Here is a 27,555-nt window from a genome sequence, read left to right on the forward strand (position 1 = left end):
AATTAAAAAGTCAAATCTTTTTGATTTATTGTTTGCAGTTTTAAATCAGAATACTATGAGACGACTAATAGTTTTGAGCAATAACGTACTTTTAGGTAATTCTTGGAGGAGGCAGGCAGTACTTTTTGCCAAACTATATGTCTGATCCAAGGAACGCTAGTAGTAAAGGTTTCAGAACTGATGGGAAGAATCTTGTAGAGGTAAGATAAAGGTTAAGGAAAAAAGGGTGTAAGTAAGAAAGTGGAGTTTGAGTGGGGAGAAACTGAGTGAAAAAGAGGGTAGAGCTGGATGGAGAAAGGAGGTAAATAAGAAGGTGGAGGAACTAGGTGGAGAAAGAGGATGGAGAAACTATATGGAGAAAGGTGGTGGATAAATTAGGTAGAGAAAGAGGGGAAGAAATTAGGTGGAGAAAGAGGATAGAAAAAGATGGTGAAAAAAGAGAGAGGAGAAATTTATATCATTTTCAAGTAAAATTGTAGCTGTATATGTCAGACAACTTACAAAATATCTAAAGAATAATCCTTTATAACCCTTTATTATATATAGAAACATTTCTTTACACAAAAGTTAGCGAGTCTCAAATTGCTACTAGAGCAACTATAATACTGTAAGATAAGTTTCAGCGTTCTGTCAATAAACGCTCTAAAGATATTTCTGTGGAGTATGTAAAACGCATGCGCTCCTCTGAGCTGCACTCCAAACAACGACATCAAAACAACAGGCTCCCTACACCTTCGGTTATAAAACATTCAGCCCAAAATATTTTATACTGTTTGCCTAACAACATGATAATAATATTCAGTTATAAGTTTTGCTAATACATTTAATGAAGTGTACCATTGCTTACATTTTAGGAGTTATGGTTCATGTTGCATATTCTTTTAAAAAGACTGCTTATAGGCAAGCTAATCATCATGTCACACGGTTGATGAGGTTCTAGTGTTTTGATTGGTTTAAAATATTTTACTTGCGCATTTGTTTAAAAGCATTGCTTTTGTCAAAGTATGCATATTTTGCTGGCTCTTTCTCAAGCATTAAGGACTTGTTCAGAAATTTGAAGTTGTCTTCTTTCCAATTAATTTACCGTCAGAGCAAAGAGTTAGGTAGGTGTATACTGTCAAAGTTCTGAGTTGTACCCAAAAGTCTAACAAACATGTTCACTATAAATATTGTTATTTACAGAGAATACCGGCTGTATTTATATCTGCTAGTGCCATGTTATAATATCTTTAGTTGAATGTTACCAAATAATTTTTGTAAGGCTCATAACAAATAATAATGTTCAATAATTCTGTTACCGGCAGCAATGGCAAACAGCACAGCGTGCTAAAGGTAGAAAAGCTCGCTATGTCACTGACCAGGCAGAGTTTGATGCAGCGACTCCTGAGAACACAGACTATCTTTTTGGAATGTTTGAACCCGACAGAGTTCAAGAGGAAACAGAAAGAAGAAAAACTAATCAGGAGCCATCTATAGCAGAGATGACCAAAAAAGCCATCGAAATACTCAGAAAAAATGAAAAGGGCTTTTATTTATTCATTGAAGGTTTGTTGTGAAACTAACAGAACAACTTATTGATTGTTTATTTCTTGTGAAACAATTTTTCTTTCAGCATACATGTACATAGTTAGCTTCAAGCAATATTTAGCACTAGGAAAGAAGTTTTACCATACAACTTTTACAGTTTCTGGCAGCATTGCATTTGAGTAAATAAGTACATATTTATGCATTTCTTGACTGTGTTTTATATATGCTATAAAGCTTAAACAATATTCAACAATGCTTTAATTTTTTTTTAGTTTTTAAATTATAGATACTAAAAGGACCAGCGCTACAATTAGCAAAAAATGCATGATTTTCAAACTACCTTGAAGCATTGCAGCTTCGTAAGTGAAAATGAAAAAGCTAAAAAAAAATTGAAAAATTTATTATTTACAAAATAAGAAAACTAAATTAGATTCGACTTCAACTAGTGTAAATTATACTAAATTGGGCCACATACCTTTATTGCTGGGAGCAGCGGCAGCCAAATTTCACTAGAAAGCCTGACCTCTAAAACGCAGGTTAAAGTTCAATTCTAGTAAAGGTCAGTAGTGGGGACAAGAAAAGTATCAGATCTTAAATCACTCTCATGTGAAAATTGACTTATTCAACTACCTAACTAGAGTTATGTAGCAAAACCTTTACCACTTTTACATTTGGATCGTTGGTTGTCATTCGCCACAAATTCAACACTTTTAATCACTTGTCTCTAAGTTAAAAAACAATAATTACCCGGCAGTCCAGTGTGCTTTCAGAGATCATAGGAGATTTGGCAATACAAAATGGTAGCCGCGTGATGCAGATGGCAATGTGCCCGGCTGTTAAGTTGAATATATGAGTTCGAATCCTGTGCCATGCTATCTTTTTCCCAACATTCAACTGTGGCTTCAGACGGGTGGACATGAATCTTATTATAGCAAAGGTCTTTCAGAGTTATTTTATCTGTAGAGCAAATTAAAATGAATATGGTAACATCTTATGAAAATATATAATTCAATATACTTATATGACAGTTTTTATCTGCAAAGTAGATTCTAAGGGATAAACTTTAACTAGTTTTGCTTTTATTTGAACAATTCGCAAAACATAGCTAAATATATTTGTTGTCTAATTTCTACCATACAAATAAATGTGATACAATCACTGAAGTGCTATTATGCCTATCTATTAGTTGGCTGGGCTGTTATATGATATAGACTGTTACAACACTGTTTAAGGTGCCAACATTGATCTTGGACATCATGAGAACAGGGCCCGAATGGCGTTAGAGGAAGGACTCGCATTTGAAGATGCAGTCAGCACAGTTGTGAACATGACTTCAACTAATGATACTCTGGTCATTGTCTCTGCAGATCACAGTCACGCTTTCTCCTTTGGAGGTAAAAAATAGTTCTCACATTTTTGCAGTTAGTTTACTAAAAGCCTTTGCAAGGCATCTTTAAAAATGCATGAGAGCATCGACTATCACAACTGCTTACTCATCCTCTAAAAACTGTTAGCTTGAAGTTATTTTAAAAGACCTAAAATGATGCCGGTACAGAAGATGGGATAACAGATAATGCTATGCATGTGTAAAGCTTATAATGTGGTGAAGAGTTTGTTTTTGCTATGAGTGATTGAACTTTATGAAGTTAGCAGTCATGGCCTAATAGACTAGCATGTCTGACCTGTAAACAATAGACTGGGGTTCAATCCCCAAAGAAAGCTTGCCGGTGGTAGCAAGAATGGTATTCAACCTTAACTTGCCCTCGGCAACTGGATATGTTTCTAGTCATCGAGGTTCTCTTATCAATTGACTCTGACATGTTTAGCTAAAACCAAAGAGCCATTGTTTGTACAACAATGGCTCTTAAAAACACACACAGCCTCTGATAGTGGTAAGCTAAGTAGACATCATACTCCATGTTTGAGGGGTTGCTCACTCCAATGAAATTCAACATCAGCTAAGGCAAGTTGAGAAATACAAATAGAGACAGAATAATGATAATAATAATAACAATGGACCAAATTTACTGCTGAAACTTAGCAAAAGTTTTTGCTGACCATATTATTTATTGCTGACCATATTAATACTGACCATATTATTACTGACCATATTATTACTGACCAAATTAGTACTGACCATATTATTACTGATCATATTATTACTGACCATATTATTACTGACCATATTATGGCCGACCATACTATTACTGACCATATTATTGCTGACCATACTATTGCTGACCATATTATTACTGATCATATTAGTACTAACCATATTATTACTGACCATATTATTACTGACTATATTATTACTGACCATATTATGGCCGACCATACTATTACTGACCATATTATTACTGACCATACTATTGCTGACCATATTATTACTGACCAAATTAGTACTGACCATATTATTACTGACCATATTCTTACTGACCATATTATTACTGACCATATTCTTACTGACCCTATTACTACTGACCATATTATTACTGACCATATTATTACTTACCATATTAGTACTGTCCATATTATTACTGACCATATTATTACTAACCATATTATTGCCGACCATATTATCGCTAACCATATTATTACTGACCATAGTATTACTGACCAAATTATTGCTGACCCTATTATTGCTAAACATGGAGTGATGGGTTCCTTGTTCCATAACTCTCTAAAACTTCCCTGTACCGAGCTCTATCAGCTTTAGAACAGCTGAAAGAGAGATGAGGTGAGCTCTAAAAGATTTGCTTGTTTGTGGATAGTTTGTTGGAAGGCTTGTTACTGCTTCACTGCTGCTGAAAATTTCATCTAAGAACAGATGAACAGCAACATACACCTTTTTCAGTTTAGGTATAGCAAGAGTTAATTATGATCTATTTTTGCCTCTGTTCCCAGGTTACTCTAAGCGAGGCAGCAGTATACTGTCCGTAGCCAGCAATGATTACTACCCTCAGAATCTGAAGGACAGAACAGGCAATCGCTATACTATTCTTGCATATGGCAATGGGCCAGGATTCCAGACTGATAATCAGCGGGTCAACCTTACACTGCCTGAAAACAAAGGCTACTATGGTTAGTTATCTCCCCCTACCTGTCTTTATTAAAGGGTCACTCATGTCCAATTTAAAAAATTTTTATCAGATAGTATAGATATAATTTTCATCATATGAGATTTTGTTTGCTGCTTTGGGTGATCTGACTGCCAAGATGTTTCAAGGTTGAAATCGACAAACCTTGGTTGCAGTTGAAACAATGTGAAAAAATGAATGCCCGGATTGTCATAACAACGGCGTCAAAAGTCATGCATATTATTTATAAGGGATAAATATATATTCGGTCTCATCAACATCAGCTACTTATATGTTTACACAGCAGTTAAAGGAAAATAATGGGAAAAATTCTAGCCAACCTACTTTTACATCATCTGAAACGTCTATAGTAATGTATCTGAGGCTATATTTAGAGTTTTATTTCAAACACAAAACACAAAATAGAGCAAGTATAAAATAATATATACAATGTATATTAATATACACAATAACACTGCAGCTTGAAAACAATAGCAAATGTCATAACAAAATGTACAAACAGGAAGTGCAACTATGTTATTTTTGCAGACAGCTTTTTCTTCTGATTGTTTTAAGCCACAATCAAGTTTTGACGATTTTAGTTTTAAAATATCCTGACAGTCAGATCATTTCAAACAACGAACAAAATCTCAAATGATAAGAAAATATATATAATTTCTGATAAAATCTTTTAAAATTTGTTGTGTGTGACTTTTGAATGATTAGCATTTTTTCTGGAATCGCGATTCTAGATGTATAAAAGAAATTTGCATTTTTGTTACAAAAAAACATAATACATCTAAAACACTGAACTATTACACATGCTTAATATTTGTGTAGAACTTCCATACTCTAGCTACAAAGCAATGCAGTATTTTTGGGTGGCTATCCGTTTACTTTGTTTATAATTTGTTTTGTAATGTTAGTTCCTTTAATGATTTTAGAACTATTCTAACAATACTGGTCAATGTTCAATAGAGTGCTTTTTATTTATACTAGCATCTGGTGCTTGCTAATAAAAATATAGTTGGTCTACGGTTCTCTGTTAGCAAACAGTACCTTATTTTAAAATGATAAGCTAAGGCTAGCCATGAGCTCTCTAAAAGAATAACTAAATTATTAATCTAAGTGACTACCATCATAAAATAACAAGTTACTATAGAACTTAGGCTATAAATTTTCAAGTGTATAAGCTGGGTACACATAATTTGCACATTTTTTATGTCTGTTAGAGATTCCACCTGGGCATGTTCCATTGTGCATGATCGTGTTCCATATATGCAGACAACTTGGGGAAAGTGTTTAACTTATCAATTTGAAAATGTGTGCTTTAATGCTATTATAGCCCAGTTTAAAATGTAGGATGGTGAGGAATCATCTTTTCTTCTGATTTTGTAAGGCGATTGGACAAATTGATTGGTTGTTGAGGAGGCGAAGAACTAAGCCTTAGAAACTAGAAGGTAGCCTTAGTAAAAGGAATAAACAGTTTTATAATAAAAATAACAACATTCAAACTAACATATTCCTTGTGGAGTTAATAGATACCATTACAGGATAAAATTTAATGTAGTGGTATATATTATTTTATGGCTAATCAAATCAATAGCCTTTACATTTTTGTAGTACAAAATAGGTTCAGATATAATATTCAATGAAGTTTTATGAGGCATTATGATGCGACACGGTATTATGTTTTTCTGTTCTTCCCTTTTCTCTCTGGTGTTATTGTTCATGTATTTACCTTTACAGATGTTGATCGTGTCTACCAGTCTGCATTTCCACTGCCTTATGACACACATGGAGGCGCTGATGTGCCACTCTATGCTTCTGGACCAATGGCCCACATCTTCACAGGAGTCCATGAACAAACATTTATAGCAAATGGAATGGCTTATGCAGCGTGCATTGGACGAGACAAGAGCCACTGCAATCCTGCCCCTGCCACTACTGCTGCTGATACCAGTTGTCAAGGCTCTGATGCCCCAAATCTATTTCCAGCAAAAGTTTTGGTTGCAAGTCTTGCAGTCATGTGTTGGCTGTTACAGTAATTGCTGACATGTGGCATCAGGCTGTGTATTATGCGATGGCTGACCATATTAACGCTGACCATATTATCGCTGACCATATTATCGCTGACCATATTATCGCTGACCATATTATCGCTGACCATATTATCGCTGACCATATTATCGCTGACCATATTATCGCTGACAATATTATCGCTGACCATATTATCGCTGACCATATTATCGCTGACCATATTATCGCTGACCATATTATCGCTGTCCATATTATCGCTGACCATATTATCGCTGACCATATTATCGCTGACCATGTTATTACTGATCATATTATTGCTGATGATAATTGAGCATCATTCTTTGACATGCCGTGAAGATTCCCATATAAGACAGTACTTTGTTACCCTGACTATCAATACTGCAGGTTCTGTTGCAATAGAATACTTCAAAAGGTTAAGTCAAAGGCTGCACGAACATATTACATTAATAAATTGGACTAAAATAATCTATCGCTATTGGCGTTTTGGGTTCAGTTAATATTTAGTGGACTTCATTGAAGCGTTATTAATTTTACAATTTGTAAATAATGCTGGAACTAGACTGATTAGTAAAATGGCAGATTTATTTGCAAGGCTTCAGCAGGTTTCAGTAAAAAGCTAGGAATATTCTAGAACACAAAATATGAAACTGAATGCGTTGCACGGAAAATGTTTATGAGCAGGAATAACATACTTCTAGGCTTGAAGAGATTTGTTAGCGAAGTCGTCTAGTTAAGTCTTACAGCGATTGCACTTTTAGTCTGCAAGAATGCTCTATTAAGGAATCATTTCCTAAAAACTATTATAAAATGTTATATTTTAGACAAAGAAAAAGCTAAAGATAGTGTAAGTTCAAAAGAATAAAAATAGACATGAAAATCAAATTATACAAAGCTGAGAAAGCAGGATCAGTCTAAGAAGTGCTGATATGGTGACCTATTTACCTTATGACACAATTTGGGCGGGTCATAAAACAGAAGCTACGCAATTACTGATTCAAGTGGCAACAGAGTGATGGAAGCGCTGGCAGCTGTTAGTGAGGTAAAGCCTACTGACAGCTACCTCCTGTACTCCATGAGGGATCAGACTCTTTTAGCAGTTGGGCACACCTATGTTTTAATGGAACTGAGATGATAGATGCTCCAGATCAACTGTAAGTCTTCTTTGGTTATGATTAACATAAGACAATCTTTCACTTTTGATTTTTGCTTACATGTCTGTCAGATATTGATGGGACAGATGTCAGTATCTGTGTAAGTGATTGGATCTTGTGTTTCGTATCATTATCTCAAAAGAATAAACATTAATGGGAGTTACGCTCTTCCTTTATGTTTCACTACCTGTGTGTGGGTCCACCTGCGTAATTATATGAAGATATCCAGTTTGACCTTGCCAGTCTATGATTGAGTACTGCAGCTCATCTATATATACAAATCTCAAAGTTTGTGTGTGTTTGTGTGTGTTATGTTTCTCAATAACTTGAAGTTTATAATGTGGTTATTTCAAAGGTTTGAAATACTGAGTCTTTCCAGTGTGTTAATAACAGTAGTAGATTATTCGTAACTTGTGATTAGACTGACGAGTACAGAATATGATTGATTTATATAATGTAGCAATTTGTGAGCTTTATAGTTAAAAAAAAACATAAGTATCAAAAAGCTTTAATGAATGATAAAAATATAGCCTTTAGCTTTTTAATAATGGAATAATTGATTTCTTTGCTTTCAAGTATTTCAACACCTTCTGACCCAGCTAAAGGCGTGTATTAGATCTGTCTGTTACGTCTAGATCTGCAAGGGTTGTGTGCTCTATATTCATTTTTAACAGAAAGTCTGTAATTGCGTCTAACTTTTTTGGGTAGTGGGTATAGGTTGTGGTACAACTGGATCTAGTACAGTTGGATGTGGTACAGGTACTGATGGTTGAAGCTCCTTGGACATCTTAGGTTCCTCACCAGGTTTGCCATCTTCTTTGGTAGAATATCTTCTTTGTAACTGCTCAACACGACGCCTCCAGGTAGGCCCTCTTGGCACAACCTTCACATTCACACTGCGAGTTTCATAGAGTTTGATAACTATAACTGGAACCCATCTAGGCTGTCCTACTTGTCTTGGTCCATAATAGCGTGCATAACAAGTATTCTCTACTGAGTATATGTGTCTTCTTGCTGCTATCTTGTGAGATTGATCTGTAGATTGGTTTGCCTGGTTTGCCTGGTTTGCCACTCTTGACTGGTGTTGTTGTGCCAAGTGAGCTGGAGATGAACATAGGATGTCAATCTTGCATCTGATCTGTCTTCTATTTAGTAGTTGGCTTGGTTAAAATCCAGATGGTAGCGGTGTTCTCCTGTACTGCATCAGGAACTGTTGTAGAGCTTCTTTTGGTGAAATCTCAAATTTCTTTAATGCTTGCTTGAATGTCTTTACTAGTCTTACTGCTGCTCCATTGGTTGCTGGATGGTAAAGTGCTCCTGTTAAGTAAACTATACTTCTCTCCTTATACCAAGTTTTGAATTGCTCTGAAGTGAAGCTAGTAGCATAATGATTGTCAGTCACTATTGTGTGTTAGTATCCCAAATGAGCAAATTCTTATTTTAATATGTCAGTTGTTGTTTTGGTAGACATTGAAGAGGTCTTGGGAATAAATGATTACATGGAATATGCATCAATCATTACTAGCCAGTTGCTTCTCCATAAAGTTTACAACATCATCCAAGTGAAGTCTGCTCTATGGCTTTTCAGAAAGCATCCAGGGTTGAATTGCATACTTCTGTGGTAGGTGTTGATGTTCTTTACATTATGTACGTACCTTGCCAGCAGATACCTTCTATGTCAGCATCAAATCTTGGCCAGTAGACTGCTGTATGAGCCAGTTTCTTCATTCTCTCCATTTCGAAGTGTCCAAGTTGCACGATGTGGAGGACTTGCTTTTGAAGGCTCAAAATAATGATCCCTTTAGCTACTTATAATAGGCATCCTTCTATTACTGACAGCGAGTCTGCCATTTTTTGTATGCTGCTTTTATTGTCTCCTTGTTATGAGGCCATCCCTCTGCAGTGTATATCATCACTGCTGCTGCTAGAACTGAGGTCTAGAACTCCTCTTGACTAGTGCAGGCATCTGTCGTACTGACAGGCTTGCTGCTTTTATACAACCCTGGGGTCTCAAAAGACTCCTCCAGGGAGTTTTTAGCAACGCCTACAGTTTTTACCCTGGCCTTCTCCGCACTCAAGCTTTCCTCCCTAGAATCGCCCTCCAGGCTTGGATTATAAGAGCCAGGTTCAGCAGCCTTCTCTGCTTAAGCATGGGCGCCGGCAGAAACGCTGTCCACCGCGGGCCTAGCCTTTGCAAATCTAGCGGGAAAACGGGCTTTCAACTTGGCCATTTCGGCTAAGACACCTTAAAGAGCGACAGAGCTCTCATACTCCTCACTCAATTCCATTTCCTCATTCTCTAACGCTCAAATCTGCTCTTCAAACCTGCGCTTTAACCTCTCTCTCCTTGACCTAATATTTTTCCTTTTTTCCTCAAATTTATTCTCATCCAAAAAAGTTGTCGCTTTCTATTTCGTCTAAAAACTCATTAACTTTGTTCAATATAGAGACTCTCTGAACTTTCCCACTGTTCTTTATTACACCGGCATAACTAGCAGCAGATCGAGAAATTGATTCACTAGCTGACATTATGTCTAATTCTCTTTCAGCTTGGTCCTTAAGACCAGACATCATTGGTTTGGGTGTTAATAAACACTTAGGTTTCATATTTTCCTTCAAGTTCATTTTAAAGCCCTGAAAAACGTCAGGAAACTCCCTTTGGTCAAAATCATCTTTGCACATACTAATAATGTCAAGCAATTTTAGCTGATGTAACTCATGTAATCCTAAAAGATTTTTCCTAGAACCTGTTAAAACATACACAAAAGTGTCGACTGACCTAAAAGTGCTTCTGATTTCAACTTTACAAATTCCAGCTACAGATAGAGAAGATTCATTTGCGCTATATATATTACGTGCAGGTTTACTCAAACTCAGACTAAGCATTTTACTAGTCTCTTCTGTTACCGTAGAAACTTCTGCTCCTGTATCGAGTGTAAACTCAACATTTTTCCCATTTACTATTAAAACTTGTTTAATGTCACTACTACATAGCCCATCTTTATTGCTTTTGGTGAATCTTACTCTATGTGGACTTTTTTTTAAAACTCCTACTTTGTCTACTAGATTTGTACCTATCCCCTGATGGGCTTCTACTACTACCACTGCTGCTATATCTCTTACCTTATCTTATCACTTGTCTTTCAATACACTTGTTGCGAGGACAATCCTTAGAAATGTGACCTCTCTTTGAACAAACATAGCACCTCGCACTCGAACAATCCCTAACATGATGTCTTTCCCTGTTACAAGCAAAGCAAATAATACTTCTAGCAGGGGAATTATATCGTCTAGGTGATGACCTTTTATAACTTTGCCTACCTCTCCACCCAGGTGAATAGGTGTCAGATCTATCATTACCTGAACTATCTCTCCTAGGTAGCCTATAACTAGAACGCTCCCCATGAGATTTTTCGATCTTCCTAGAAACTCGGCAAACAGCTGCAACAGAACTACTGTCACTAGATTCTACCTTGATATCTTTCTTAGCACCACTGATAATAGATTCTGATTCTCTAACTAAATGTCTAGCTTTCAATCTGTTAGATAATTGCTCCTAAGCTAAGTCAGTCTCCTGCATTAACTCTTTCCTAGCACTGGAATCACACAAACCATTCACTGCTAAAGCTACACAGAAGCGCTGCCTCAAATCATCATTACCATCACCAAAATCTATATCTCTACTTAACCTTTCCACTCTCACCAAGTACTCTCTCTCTTCTTCCCCTAAAGCCTGTGAGACCGTAGCAAACTTTATCATTCTCACAAACACACTCTCCTCTCTCTCTCATAATGACCTCTCAAAAGATTTAAAGCTGTTTGGTAAGCATCAGCTGCTTGGCTGGCAAGATGTAACCCTAAGCTTCTCAGAAACTCCATTCCTTTACTACCAATAGCGCTCAATAAAGCTAATAGCTTAGTCCTTCCAGCAAAGAGTGGGGCACCACCTTCAGTATTATCCATACGAAATGAAGTAAGCTCACATGCAATCTCAAACTCACTAAGCCAAGACTTAAAAGAACTAGAGGCATTTCCACTATCTAGCCTCAACTTAGGGAAAACGCTAACATTTAATTGTCTAGCAGCCATATTCGCGCACAACTATAACAACAACCTCCTTCAACACACCTAACAATTAACACAAGGAATCACTATAGCACTGCTATGATAATGCTACTCCACTACCGATACAATGTGGCAACCCAAATAAATAACAATCACCTACCCAAACGACGCTACGACACGCAACAGCGTTACTAATTAATATTACCAACCCTCAACAAAATATTAGAACGACACAGTATAATAACACCACTCCATTAATTAATGTAACAACACAGTATCCTGCCTACGACGCCATGTTAAATAACGTGCTGGTACATACCTTGATACGACACTGTAGAATGAGCTGATCTATGAGTTGCCGTATAGCTTATATGTCATAGCACTGAGAAGCCAATAAAGCTATTAATCTGATAGCTTTAACACCATGGCAAAAGCATCACTTACCTCGACTTGTCTCACCATTGCCTTAGACATTGTTAGGCTACATAAGACCTCAAAACATGATTACACACCATACATATTTAATCAATCTTATTTTAAAACAAACACAGTTACTGTATTACCATGTAAGGTTATATTTATCAGTTATTCCTCACTCTCTTATATTTGTCAAATAAATGTTACATTTATAAAACTTGTACAAATTTATAAGTTTATGAAAGCTTTATGTATTAACTTAGACATTCTTCCTTCCAATCTAACAAATTCGAAAATCGTCATTGATTTCACATTTCAGAACAAACATAGTTACAGTACTACTTTACTGTACTATCGTGTAAGATTATAAGTATCAGCTATTCCTCATTCTCTGATATTTAATAAACAATTATTACATGTAAAAAGATCATATAAATGTAGAAGTCTATAATATAAGTTTGTGAAGTTTGTTTTACTATTATTATTTCAGAGTTGCATTTTTTTAAATAATTTGAATATAGTATTTCAAGTTTAAACATTGTTATTTATTCAATCATTGTTATTATCACCTAGTTAATTTCTAATCTTTCTTTATTATTAATATTAATTTATTATCTAACCATTGTTTCCAAAGATTGTTTAAATAAAATTTCAATTAAAAAATTGTTCTAAATTCAGTTATAGTGTAAAAGATGCTGCTTGGTCTTTTACGGCACACTAGCTAGTTCCCCTTTTTCAGACTCAAAAATAATCACGCATGAGAGTGGAGTGCTTTATTGCATATTTGTATATAAACAGCCAAAGACTACTCTGTCAACTCAAAAAAAATGCCAGCCTTTTATATGGTTGGCCCTACGCCAACAACAAGTATTACATAAGATAGCATGGTCAAACTCGTGATGGCATTTACATAAGTTGTGGTAAGGCATTCAATACACAAGGAAAATGATATAATAAATGGCTAAATATAGATATGCATATGTGATAGATGCTGCTGTCAAAGATCACTAAAATAAAGTGTAAGTTTTAAAATGCAGCCGATAATGTCTGTGTGCTATGGCCACCACAATAGTTTTTATTTTAAATTAATCTGTTAAATACATGTATTCTAAAAAATTACCCATGGTCCAAAACCTCCAAAAAAGAACCTACAATGGTTCATCACATAAAAGAGAAGAAAGACTTAAAAAGACAGGATGGGAAAAAGCTGCCGACAGAGCTTTTGAAATTGAACAGCAAAGAAATGAACGGTTAGCAAATGACAAAGAAAGAACAGCACGATTTTGAGAACCACGAAATAACTGAAGGATTTAATTATTGAATGACTGAAGGATTTAATTATTGAATGACGGAAGGCTGAAAGAATTCAGCAAATGACTGAATGAGGATCGCAGCAAAAACATCCTTAAAGATGGATGAACAACGTGCACAAAGACAAGCGTGTGATCGAGAGAGGATTGCAATTGTAAGATCTTGGGAAACTGGCGCACAATGTGAACAGAGGCAGGCATGTGAGTGAGGCAGGATTGCTGCAAGAAAATGTGCACCCTGGCAAGAAAAGTTTAGTGCAGTATTTTTATGACAGCTCCATTAACTATGAAAAAGATTTCTTTTTTTTCAAAGGAAAAATTGATAAAATTTGTCACTATTGTCAAGCGATCAAGTGCGAAGACGAAGCTCCAGGTATAGGTTGCGCCAATAAAAAAGTCAAAGTACCAGTAATTGCTGAGCCCCCTAAACCATTGAAAAATTTAATGCTTGGAGATAGTGCAGATTCTCGCTATTTTTTTGTAATATTTGCAAATATAACAATTGTTTGCATATGACATATTTTGGAACATTGAGAAAAATTTGTGAGCAAGGTTTTATGCAATTTTAAAACACAAGGACAGGTTTTGTCATAGATCACTTTTGCTACCTGAAAACGAAAGCAACAAGATGTGCAAATGTTCTTCGTGGCCAATTGAGATGAAATGAATCAAGCATGTCAACGTATCTCAGGTACCAGGCGTAGTATTTTTTTGGATTTGCAAAACATTTGTCACCATTACAACAACTATGTTTAGGAATTTAAAACACCAATGGAAAATCTAACACACAGCAGTCCAAAAATTGTAATTTGTGTAAATAGGCAATTAGCTGGAAGAAATGAGTAAAGATATAATGCAACTGAATTTGACAAACCAGCAATAGTTGTTGTAGGCCAGGACTTTGATAAAATATATCGTGTTACACAAGTAACAATCAGGGCTTGCAAGAGTTTCCAAACACATATACTCTATGACTAGATGACTGCTCGGCGTTGCCCGGGTAATAAAAAAGTTTTTGAACTGAAAATTTATTTGTATTTAACATATAAGAACATTTCCCATTTTAACTTTCAAACTTCATATCATGACAAAAGTGTTTTGTGTAGTTTAAATAAATTAGAAAGAAAATAAAAACAACTATAAAGGTTTTCAAACTTCATCAAACAACTGTAACTTTCAAACTTCATATCATAAGAAAAATGTTTTGTGCTGGTCAAATAAATTTTAAAAAATAAAACAATTATAGAAGGATTTAAATGTAAATGTGAAATAATTAGCAAGTAACAGCTAAATTAAGTCTGTTTTGCTACGATTACAATAAAAAATGATTCGGTAATGATACAATTAATGCAAACTGAGAAAACTAAATAGAATTCCTGAACATGTTGAATTAATAATAACAATTCTTGCATAGAACTGTGTGTGTATAAAAAAGGTTACTCTTCCACCAGAAGCTATCCATCAAAATATTGAATACGACGATACTGGTTCCTCTCGATACTGGTAGAAATGTAAAAATTTGATATCATACTGGCTTTGTCTGAACGAACGGAGCGAGAATGTAGAGACTCTTCCTCCGAAAATAATACAATTGTCCGCGTGATACACAGATACGCCGATATGCCAACATGCCGACAGGTTGATGCGCCAATTCACAGATACGCAGACACAGATACGCAGACACAGATACACAGAAACAGATACATAGATTCACAGACACAGATACCCAGACACAGATACACTGATACAAATACACAAATGCACAGAAACACAGACATACAGACACACAGACACACAGACATAGATCCACAGACACAGATACACAGATACACAGATACACAGATACACAGATACACAGATACACAGATACACAGATACACAGATACACAGATACACAGATACACAGATACACAGATACACAGATACACAGATACACAGATACACAGATACACAGACATAGATACAGATACACAGACACAGATACACAGACACACAGATACACAGACACAGATACACAGATACACAGACACAGATACACAGGCACCAATACAAACACAGATACCCACGCACGCGCGTACACACAGTTTTGAGATACTTGAAAGTAAAGAAATCAATTATTCTATTATTGAAAAGTTAACAACTATATTTTTATCATTCATTAAAGCTTTTTGATACTTATGCTTTTTTTAGCTTTAAAGCTAACAAATTGCTATATAAATGAATCATATTCTGTACTTGTCAGTCTAATCTCAAGTTACGAATAAACTACTATTGTTATTCAAACACTGGAAGGACTCAGTATTTCAAACCTTTAAAATAACCACATTATAAACTTCAAGTTATTGAGAAACATAACAGAAGTTTATTGGTGACGTGGACTAAAATCTACAGATAAAACAGGAGTACTTGTTTACACTATATCATCTGATAATGGCAGAGGCAATTGACTAACTGATTAAGCTTATCCAGTTGCAGCAAGAAGCTCAAAAAGCTAGTCAAGAACAAGAACAAGCTAGACAGAACAAGAGCAAGCTAGACAGAACCAGCTGGATGAAAATAGAAAGTTAATAGAACTAATTCTGGATGAAGCTAAAGGAAAGAAAACATTGACAGCATCTGTACCGGAATTTTATGAATTTGATCCAACAACAGAGTTACTAACAGACTACATGGACAGGCTCAACACCTTCATAGAAACTAATTCAATTCTACCTGAGAAGGCGGCACGAGCTTTTCTAACCAATCAACCCCCTGCACTATACAAACAACTAAGCAAAATATTAGCACAGCTAAGTACACCTAAAGCTATCAATGATTTAAGCATGAATGAAATAATTAATTTTTAAAAAAAACAATTTGACCCATCCCGATTTATTGTAAGGGAACGCTACCAATATTGGAGTGATATGTAGCGGAAACCAGGAGAGGCAATTTCAGAACTTGCAGCAAAAATGCGCCAAGATGCTACAACTTGTGCTTTCTCAGACATCATAGATCCATTAAATAAGGCGATGAGAACAAAATTCATTTGTTCTGTCAACAATGAGGCAGTACTAAAATCATTTTTTAAAGTCAAAGATGGGAACCAATTTTCAATAAAGCCATTCAAATAGCTCAGGAGACACAAGAAACAGCCAGAGTTGCCAAGGAAACAGTTTATGGAAGGCAGCCAAGACTGAATAAAGTTTTCACCCAGACGAAAAGCTATGCACCATCAATACAACAGCACAAGAGACAGGAAGCAACTAGACCATTACAGAAGAAGCCAAGCTACAAATGTGATAAAATTGGACACCTGCCAGATAACTGCCATTGCAAATCTGCAAATTGAAATTTTTGTTACAAAATTGGACATATTGAGCCAGCATGTATAAGAAGAAGACAACTTCAAAACCAGTAAAAAGAATTGAAACTCTACACATGATAAAGACTTCCGCTAATTCCGTACCAAGATTGCATGAGAAAATAGAACTACAAGAACAAACTTTCACCATGGAACTTGACACAGGAGCCTGTAACAATTTTACACCTCAACAGATTTGGAAGCAGCTAAGAAAGCCTGATATTCAACCTACACAAGTGGACTACAAATCAGCTTCATGACACATAATAAAGACCACAGAACAATGTAACATTGGAACCAAACTACCTCTACAGGAACAGAAAACTCTACAGTTTGTAGTAAGCACTGTTCAAAACCTCAATCTACTAGGAAAAACAGCTATTAAACATTTAGGAATCTCCATTGATAATAAAATAAGAGAGAACACAATCTCTACGATCACCACAGACCAGCCAGACACATCATTGCAGAAAGATTTTAAACAACTATGTGAAGAACATCCTGACTTTTTCAAGCATGAACTTGGTTGTCTCAAAGACTACCAACTGGAGATAAACTTCAAAGCTTCAGCTACACCAAAGTTTTGCAGAGCACGACCAGTATCATTTGCAATATTTGATGACTTAAATAGAGCTTATTATGCAGGAATAGCCAAAGGAATTTGGGAGCCAACACAATTTAATAATTATGGCACACCGGTGGTACTAGTCAGAAAACAGAAGCTACCAGAACAAAACTCGGCAGACATTAGAGTATGTGGAGACTACTCCAAGACAGTGCGCCAACAATTGGAGATCTACAGACAACTCAATTCTCTCCCAGAGAACTTAATTCAAAGACTAGGAGGATATGGCTACCCCAAAATAGACTTGGCAGATGCGTATAACTAAATAACCTTAAAACCAGAGAGCCAAAGAAAGCTTGCATTATTTACACATAGAGGAGTTCTGCTACAGAAGAGACTTCCTTTTGGCATTAGATCAGTACCAGGTCATTTTCAAAAGATTATGAAATGACTCACACAAGATGTACCAGGAGTTGCACTCAAGCTGAATAAAATTTTTATCAGTGGGTCTGATGCTAACAACCATCTATAAAATCTAAAAAAACTACTACAAAAGCTATCTGACAATAGACTGAGATGCAAGTTGGAGAAATTTTGTTTAGCACAAGCTACAGTTGAGTATCTGGGACACAAGCTCACTCCCAATGAAATAGTTAAAGGGAGGAAAGCAGACGCAGTCATGCAGATGCCACCACCTACTGATAGGACAGAGCTGCGATCTTTTTTAGAATCTACACAATTTTACAGCAAATTTCTACCTAACTTAACAGCAATAACGGAGCCACTACACAGATTGACTCGCAAAGATAAGAAATAGAGTTGGAGCCCACAGCAGCAGACAAGTTTTAACAAGATTAAAAGGATGCTTTCAACAGACCAAGTGTTAACCAATTTTGATCCAGCATTAGACATCGAAAGCTCCTGTGATGCTTTGGAGACTGGAATAGGAGCTGCACTATTTCACCAGTATGCTGACGGTAAAGAGAGACCAATCTCCAACATCTCAAAAACCCTCAGCAACACGCAAAAGAAGTATGGACAAGTTCAGAAAAAGGTATTCTCTATCGTTTTTGCTCTAAAGAAATTCCACCAGTTTCCTTAAGGGAGACAACTTAATTTAGTCACAGACCATAAGCCTCTTCTAGCCTTGTTTGGATCAACAAAAAGAGTTCCAACACTAGCAACCATCCGATTATCTAGATGGGCATTACTACTCAACCAATACAACTATACTATAGAACATAGATCTGGCAAGTATCACCAAAACGCTGATGCTCTCAGTAGATTACCTGTAGGACTAGATGAAGAATTGGACAAGATGGAAGATGAAGAAGATATCGATATTTTTTGCACAACTCACACCATCAGCCGTCAGCTCAATCCTACAGATAATGGAATATTATCTAAAAAGGTTCCTCCACTCAGAGTTTAGAAAGAGAATTAGACATAATGTCAGCTAGTGAATCAATTTCTCGATCTGGTGCTAGTTATGACGGTGTAATAAAGAACAGTGGGAAAGTTCAGAAAGTCTCTATACTGAGCAAAGTTAATGAGTTTTTAGATGAAATAGAAAGCGACACCTTTTTTGGATGAGAATAAATTTGAGGAGAAAAGGAAAATTATTAGGTTAAGGAGAGAAAGGTTACAGTGCAGGTTCAAGGAGCAGATTAGAGAGTTAGAGAAGGAGGAAATAGAATTGAGTGAGGAGTATGAGAGCTCTGTCGCCCTCCAAGGGGTCTTAGCTGAAATGGGCAAGGTGAAAGCCCATTTGCCCGCTAGATTTGCGAAGGCTAGGCCCGCGGTGGACAGCGTTTCTGCCGGCGTCCATGCTTAAGCAGAGAAGGCTGCTGAACCTGGCTCTTGTAATCCAAGCCTGGAGGGCAATTCTAGGGAGGAAAGCTTGAGTGCGGAGAAGGCAGGGTGAAAACTGTAGGCGTTGCTAAAAGCTCCCTGGAGGAGTCTTTTGAGACCCCAGGGTTGTATAAAAGCAACAAGCCTGTCAGTGCGACAGATGCCTGCACTGGTCAAGAGGAGTCCAAAACCTTTGACCTAGCTGCAGAGAAGAATCCTTGGGAAGAGAAAGAGATAATAGAGTATTTAGGATAAAGGGAAAATTGTAGTTTTAATTTTGGAAGTTTGTAACTTGATTGGAAACGACAATATATGAAATTAGAATCTTCTGAGGTGGCCTTTTTCTAGGAGAGGGGGCATGGTGTGTAATCGTGTTTTGAGGTCTTATGTAGCCTAACGATGTCTAAGGCAATGGTGAGAGGCTAGAACTAGAAGTTAAGGTAAGTGATGCTTTTGCCATGGTATTAAAGCTATCAGATTAACAGTATAGAATTTACAGCTTTATTGGCTTTCGGTGCTATGACATATAAGCTATACGGCAACTCACAGATGAGAGCATTCTACAGTGTCGTATCAAGGTATGTACCTGCACATTATTTAACAATGTAATTTTGAAATTTCAACAATACAAATCTTGTCTTTGTACAAATAAATTAAAATAATAGAAAAATTTGAATCGTAAAATTAAAAAAATATGTACATGTATATAACTATTTATGTAACAGTAAAAATTCAAAAGACTTTAACAATAATATCTAACTAACAATAGAAAAAAATTGGAAATTAACCAAGTGATAATAGCAGTGGATGAAAAATTAGCAATGCTTAATCTTTGAATAATATATTCAAATTAAGTTAATTTTGTTTAAAAAAACCTAAATCTGTAGTAAATAAAAAATAAACGTTGCAAACTTATATCATAAACTTATAAATTTATACAAACTTTATAGAAGCAAATAAATTTAATAAATAAGAGTGAAGAATAACTGATAATTATAACCTTACGCGATAGTACAGTAAAATAGTACTGTATTTATGTTTGTTATGAAATGTGAAATCAATCACGAATCAAGAAGTCATTGGATTCAAAGGTAAAATGTATAAGCCAATCCACAATGCAAGTAGTGTAATGAACTTTTGTGAAACGAGTGTATAGCAGAGCTCAAAATTCGTCTGTTGGGGAAAGGAACTTATGCATGTTAATATACTAAATCCATATTAAAATAAACATTAAACTAAAAATAGGCTATATTCATACAAGCAACGATGCTTTAAATAGAACTAATTGAAGATTTAACGTTACTTGAAAGAAATAACGTAGAAACCGTAAATAAAGCAAAGTTTTGTTTATATTCAATGATGGTGGAACACAAGCTAACAGCCAATGATTGTGGAACACAAGCTAAGAGCCAAGCGTGCAAGCGATAAAGTAATCTGTTGATCATAATCAGATTCAAGGAAAATGTAGTGTAGTTTTGTGAAAAAACTGTTTAGTGCAGTTGAAATAAATTAAGAGAAAAAATAAAACAATCGTAAAGGTGATTAAATGTAAATGTAAAATAATGTGCAAGTATGTTATGGCTAAATAAAATCTTTTTGCTAGGATTACAAGGAAAGCAGTGTTTTCATGATAATCATAGCAAAACAGATGATCTACTGGCACATATGATTTTGTAATTTGACACAATTAATACACATGGAAAAAACCAAAATAAAAACCATCTGACTTCTACAACATTGGTGGCAGCAGTGGGATTCTGTAATTGGTAAACAGCTCTCTGAAAAGAGATAATGGCTTAAGGCAGAGATCACAGAATGTCTACCAACCCATTCCTGTCAGCCAGTAACCCATTCTGAGACATGGCTAATCCATTTACTGGTACTGCAGCTGATGAACAGCCAAAGCAAGTACCGTACCTTTCGGACAATAAACCGCACCCTTATATAAACTGCATATGCTTTATTTTCCAAAAACCAATAATAAAACAATACATAGGCCGCACCTTTGTATAGGCCGCAGAACTCAGAACGGTGCTTTTTAACACGGCAGCAACTTTGCTGTTTAAAATGGAGCAGTGCCTAACGACATTGTTTCGTATTAACTGACGCTTTTTAACCTAGTGCCTAACGGAACAGTACCATTAAGTATTGTTTCATTTTTTCTTTTACCGCTAGAGGCGCACTAACCGAATATTTTGGTTAATGTGCCCTAGCGGTGAAAGAAAAAGCCACAGAATAGTCGCACCCTTTTATAAGCCGCATGGCTCAAATCATCAGTAAAAAGTAGCCACTAATAGTCTGAAAAGTACGATAATGCATTCCAGCACATCAAGACACATCGACAGTGCAGTCTTCCTTGATAATATGTACCGGAAATATGCTTTTGAACTGCAGAACAGGCAGGCTGTCAGTAAGCACATATAGTTTTCAACAGAAGATGGACTCAAGGATATGGCTTGTTTAACTGTTTCCACACCCCAACCAACAGAGCAGCTGCATTCAACAAGGTCGGTCGAGTCTGCTCCAAAGAAGTGTAATAATGGCGAGTCATTCCATAATTTATTGGGCACACTCACCAAACAACTAGGCAAAGTCTATAACAAAAAGTTTGAAGTTTCAAACTTTACACTCAGTCATCGAGTGGACCTCAGGTTACCACACTTTGACGAGCACGAGGATGTAGACTTGTTTATAAAATAGTTTACTGAAATCTATGTGCTGAGCTTATGAGATGACAGAGTCGCACTAATACAGCTAAGATCCTGCTCGGAGCAAACTGCCAAAGGCTGAAGAAAAGCTGACACGGTTGCTGAAGTAAATAGGAAGCTGCTACAGATGTTTAGACTGTCTGCGTCTGAAGCAAGAGAGCAACTACACTATTTAGACCGAAGAGCAGAAGAACATTACCTATCATTGGGTAACAGAATGGAGAGGCTTTCCAAGTTAGCCACTAGTGGTGTTGCAGAAAACGATATGGCATTGGAACCCTTCCAACGAGTTTTGGATGACACTGCACTTTGGCGGCACCTGCTGCTTAGCAGGGCCTCAAATCTCAAAAAGCCATCACCACAGCAAAACATTATGAAATAGCTGGGGCTAAACAGTGCAGTTACCAAGGACTACAGATTTTTCTACAGATATCCAAATAAATAATCAGAGTGGTATTAGCTGCGGAGCTCCTTAAAACAGCACTGACTGCACTGAGTCAAATATGGCTGAGGTGCTACGCTCCATGTCATTAGAAATAGCAAAACAGACAACGCTGAAAAAAGATCAGTCTGACCGGACTGCTGCTCTAGAGCAAAGGAGCAATAACACAGCAAGTGTCAAATCCTATAGTCAGGCGTTGCTTCAGATGTGAAGACTCCTCTTACCTGATGAGAAGTTGTACAATACAAAGGAAACGGCCACCACCATCAACAGACTTTAATCAGGAAAACTAGCAAGGTTCACTCTTGAGGCTACATGGCTAAAATGGGTGTACTGGTGTCATATTCCCGTTACAGAAAACCTGATAAGTGCAAGTGAAGAACGAGAATGAGCCACACAGACAGTCCTGGTGAGTTGCAACAATCGCAACCAATCATTAAGACACCTGATTTTTTCCCTTGCCTCTGTATTGTTCTAGCAATTCTATGAAGCCTCCGATAGGTCAATCTAATTGCAGTACTAGGGTTGATGCAGAACATTCATGCATAAATTTTGCAGCCATTGCTTTTGAACTCAATATTCCAAGAGAAGTTAAACGCTGGCCAGTACACTATTTAGTAGACAGTAAAAGTAATCTCAACTTGTTGGCAAGGCGAGTGTATGATGATCTGCTATAGTAAATTGGTGGACTTTTGGCGGATTGCTGGCACGCAAACACACTATAGACACTTTGGTAGATACATGTAGATGTGGTTTGAAATTTTATGGACAGATAGGATTAGCTAGCAGATTAAGGTCAGAACCAATCAAATTAGACTTTGTCATTGTTGAGATTGAGGCAGATGCTATACTTGGAATGGCCTCTTTAGTGAGCCACAAGTGCCTCCTTGGTTGTTTTGAATCTACTATAGTAATGAACGGCAAACACCTTGGATGCACCAGCCAGTGTGGTATAGATTTTTCAGTAGAGTACAGGTAATAACTAATGAATCTATTTCTGCTACATCTGAATTGTTGAATAGAATTTATACTCTTGTTGGCATAGTAGAGGACACAGGAGTTGCGAGTAAGCATAGCATAGCTATTGCTGCTTGTGTGGGTAAAAGGAACACAGATAGAAAATATTTTGTTAGATGCATTAATCACGCAGTAAAAATATAGCATCTCAATGCCGGCTCTATTATAGTGCAATGTGCCAGCTTGGAAAAGAGACAGATTATGATGAATGGGAACCACAGGAGGCTTATGTCACATGAAAATATTCCTGTTATCCCATCTCACTTAAAGAGCCTGTATGAAGACGCAACTGAAGCATGTTCTCAGCTTTCACAACGCGAAGCGATTGCCAAGTTTTTGCATAACTTCAGTGACATTTTTTCTAAAGGTGACTTTGATCAAAGACTGAATTCATCCATGAAACGTTCCATTCCTGTAAAGGCAGTGTCGAAGCTAATTAAGTAAACACAAAAATGTTTAGGAGTGAAGAAAAAAGCTGAGGTCAGCAAGCGAGTTCATGAATTGCCGAAGCAAGGTCTTTTGAGCTTGCATATGGATCATGGAGCTCTCCTGTTGTGCTCGTAAAAACGAAAGATAGCTGCTGGATGTTTGTATTGACTATTGCAGATTAAATGCTATTACAGTTCAGGATAACCATCCCCTGCCTCATATAGATGAAAGCCTGGAGGCCTTGGTTGGCAGCAAACTCTTCTCCACACCATATCTCATGAGCGGATATACGCAAATTTCGTTAGATGTCAATGCTAAGGATAAATCAGCATTTTGCACAAGATCAGGCCTGTGGAGATGGAAAGTGTTGCCATTCAGTTTGACCGCAGCCCCTGCAACATTTCAACTAATGATGGAGCAGCAAGTGTTACAAGAATTCCATTGGAAGACTTTGCTGCTATATCTAGACAATGTTATAGTCATGGGCAACAACTTCGAAGAACATTACCTCATCCTTGAAGAGGTCCTATATCGACTTCGGTTGGCAAAACTCAAGCTTAAGCCATTCAAATGCAATCTCTTTCAAGAAGAAGTGGCAACTTTGAAACATATAGTTAGTTTTAATAGTAACCAATGCAACCAATCCAAAGAAAATATCTGCTGTTGCTACTTGGCCATCTCCAAAAAATGTGACCAATCTACAACCTTTTCTTGGGACTGTTGGTTACTAACAACAGTATGTCCGGGAATTTACTAACAAAACCTGATCACTGACAAAGTTAACCAGTAAAACAGCCAAGTTTGAATAGACTGAAGAGTGCCATGCAGCTTTCAACATGCAGGAGCAATCGCTGTTAATCGCACCAGTTCTGGGTTATCCAACTCCGGCTTTTAATTATATCCTAGACACAGATGTTTCTTTTAATGGGGTTGGTGCAATTTTGTCTCAAATTCAAGATAACCAGAAATGGGTATATCTTATTATCGTCATGCTTTGGCACCTGTTCAGCAAAACTGTTTTGTAACCCGGAAAAAACTGTTAGCCCTTGTCAAAGGTCTAGCTCATTGTGTCCATATTTGTATGGTAAAGGGTTTACAGCTTTATCATGCTTCCCTTTTATGATTATGCGGGAGGGCTTCGCTTTCTGCCCAGTTGACAAGGCGTTTAGAGATCTTGTGTAAATTCACTTTTCCGATAGAGCACCGATCATGGAGCAAACATGAAAACACTGATGAGTTATCAAGGAGGTCATGCCATGACTGCACCAAATGTGACAGGGTCTCCAAACTCTGTGGAGAAACAAGCATAGGCCAAATTCAAAATCAACAATCAGAAAAAGGGCAAAATGAAAACTGCGTGTACTAAGATTGCTGGAGAGAAGTTGATTACACAAAAATGTACTGATGATTTATTGGATGAAAAGCGCATTCATCAAGTTGTTGGTACATACTGAAGTATCAGCTAGGAGCAGACCAGAGTCATCACAAACTGTCAGCTGAGTCCTAATTGATGGAGATGGTAGTTGCACGGTCAAAGATTCCAGCACTAGTGATGGCTGCCAGAATGATCTGGAGCAGCCAACATTATGTAGATTACTCCGCTAATCAACTAATGGATAGCAACCAACATTCACTAATCTCCACTAATAATTCACATTCTCTGATGAATTGTATCAGGCTCAGCTGCTCCCAAGTGATATTGCGATTATTTACAACGCCGTCAAAAATCAACCGTCTCTGGATTCAACCGTAGTCAATCTTGGCAGTACAGAATTATGAAAGTTTAGCAACATCCTCTTTTTAATGCGAATAAAAAAGGATCAAAAGCTGGTAACTTATGTTCTTGCTGGAAAAAGATCTTGGGAGGTGATACTTTGTCCTATGAACACGCGCAATTGGGTAGTGTGGAACACACATACCCTTACTCATGGTGGGATAATGAGGACTCTCTGGAGACTTAGACTGACATGGTACTAACCAAGAATGACTTCTAGTGTTTGACGTCTGGTTAACAGCTACGAGGTTTGCCAGCGAGTGAAGTCCGAAGGTTTGCATCATTCTTCAAGTAATTTACCTCTCTGGGTTAGCCGTCCCTAGCAAAAAGTTGCAATCGACCCAGTGAGATTACTACTTTTGATCACTCAAAAAACAGATGTGTGCTAGTGTTGGCAGACTATTTTACTTGTTAGCATAAACCTATACCTCTACCTGATGCTAAAGCTCCTATAGCTGCAGAGGCTTTAGATAGCCAAGTCTTTTGCTACTTTGGATTAGCTGCAGAGCTCTACAGTGGCTGAGGAACATAGTTTGAAAGTGATCTCATGACAGAACTACATGTATGTGGTATGTGGGAAATCATTAAAACTCAGAAAACGGCATATCATCCTCGATATAATGGTAGAACGTACAAAATCAGACTTTGGGTGATTGCCTTACCTGTCTTTACTCAGTCAGATAGAAGCTCAAAAAAACTGGAACATTATGCTACCACAGATCATGAGGACCTTCAGAGCAACCCCACATACAGCAACCGAGGAAGCTGCAAATATTTGATGCTGGAGGAATGTAGGCTACCTGACCAGTTAATAGGTGGTACACGCAATGTCGATAAAACTACACAAAGCGACTATGCTTCACATATGCAAAATCAATTAGGTACTGTTCACAGGTTGATTTGCACTCAAAAATGCTACCTTGTAGAATATCTAATAGAGAGAATGCCATCTTCAAATAAAACGATCTGGTTTCAGTGTGAAAAAAATGAAGACAAAAAGGAATTCACCCAAAACTCATACCGAAGTTTGGTGGGCTATACATTATCAAAAAGGTATTTGACCCCAGCACTTACAAAGTTGCTGGTTAAGGTACATTCAACTGATGTCGTCTCAAGCTGTTTACTAGGGTATCTGCTCCAACTGGAAAACTGAATACACCCAGAGCCATCTCGGATGTCGACCAGCTAAGGAATGATTCTCCTAATGACATGGAAAAGCAAATTAGTGCCAAAGAAAATCCAGCACCAGCATATGCTGCCTCAATCAGCATTTTAATAATCTCGACATGTCTTGGGAAGAACGAGTTCTGTCTGAAAGAAAAGGCCTTCTTCGTTAAAGGATCATGTGTTTTATTTAGCTTGAAAACCTTAAAAAAAACATATTAGCATGCTACTGTAGATGTCACTAAGTTTACAGACTTACATGGAGAGTCTCGGATGCCTCTATTTTTGGTCTCAAAGCCTGCTATAGCATCAACCCTACTTAGAACATTCAACACACTCTAACAAGCTGCGTTATCAATAAAAATAAGCATTGTAACTGAAGGTTAGAATCGGGTTGTCAACATTTGAGCTGGATCCATAATCCATCCTTCATTGAAACTGGTAAGCCAATATTGGCACGACATCTAGGAGTGGAGATTGTGATGGATTTACTAAGCTAAGCTTCCTGTTTTACCATATGCCTTCAGCTATTTTCGATTAGCCCTGTAATTCAGAAACCAGCTTGCATGGAAAGCCCGTGAACTAACACTCAGCACTTGCTATATAACCAATTGGGCTCCAGTGTTGGTGGAAAACAAAGACCACAGAAGAAGG

At 37.0% G+C, this 27,555-nt stretch overlaps 1 protein-coding gene across 1 annotated transcript in view; it reads left to right on the top strand.

The window, feature by feature from the left end:
* Nucleotides 1-7,192, top strand: part of LOC137406159 (alkaline phosphatase-like) — a 41,313-nt gene extending 34,121 nt beyond the window's left edge. The window contains exons 6-10 of the mRNA XM_068092689.1: nt 96-200; nt 1,305-1,545; nt 2,760-2,921; nt 4,432-4,608; nt 6,354-7,192. Of these exons, the coding sequence (XP_067948790.1) occupies nt 96-200; nt 1,305-1,545; nt 2,760-2,921; nt 4,432-4,608; nt 6,354-6,652 (984 nt within the window). The 3' untranslated portion in view covers nt 6,653-7,192. The remainder of the gene's footprint in view (nt 1-95; nt 201-1,304; nt 1,546-2,759; nt 2,922-4,431; nt 4,609-6,353) is intronic.
* Nucleotides 7,193-27,555: the final 20,363 nt, after the last annotated feature.

Source organism: Watersipora subatra, chromosome 10 (assembly GCF_963576615.1).
Source record: "Watersipora subatra chromosome 10, tzWatSuba1.1, whole genome shotgun sequence".
Taxonomy (NCBI): Eukaryota; Metazoa; Bryozoa; class Gymnolaemata; order Cheilostomatida; family Watersiporidae; genus Watersipora; species Watersipora subatra.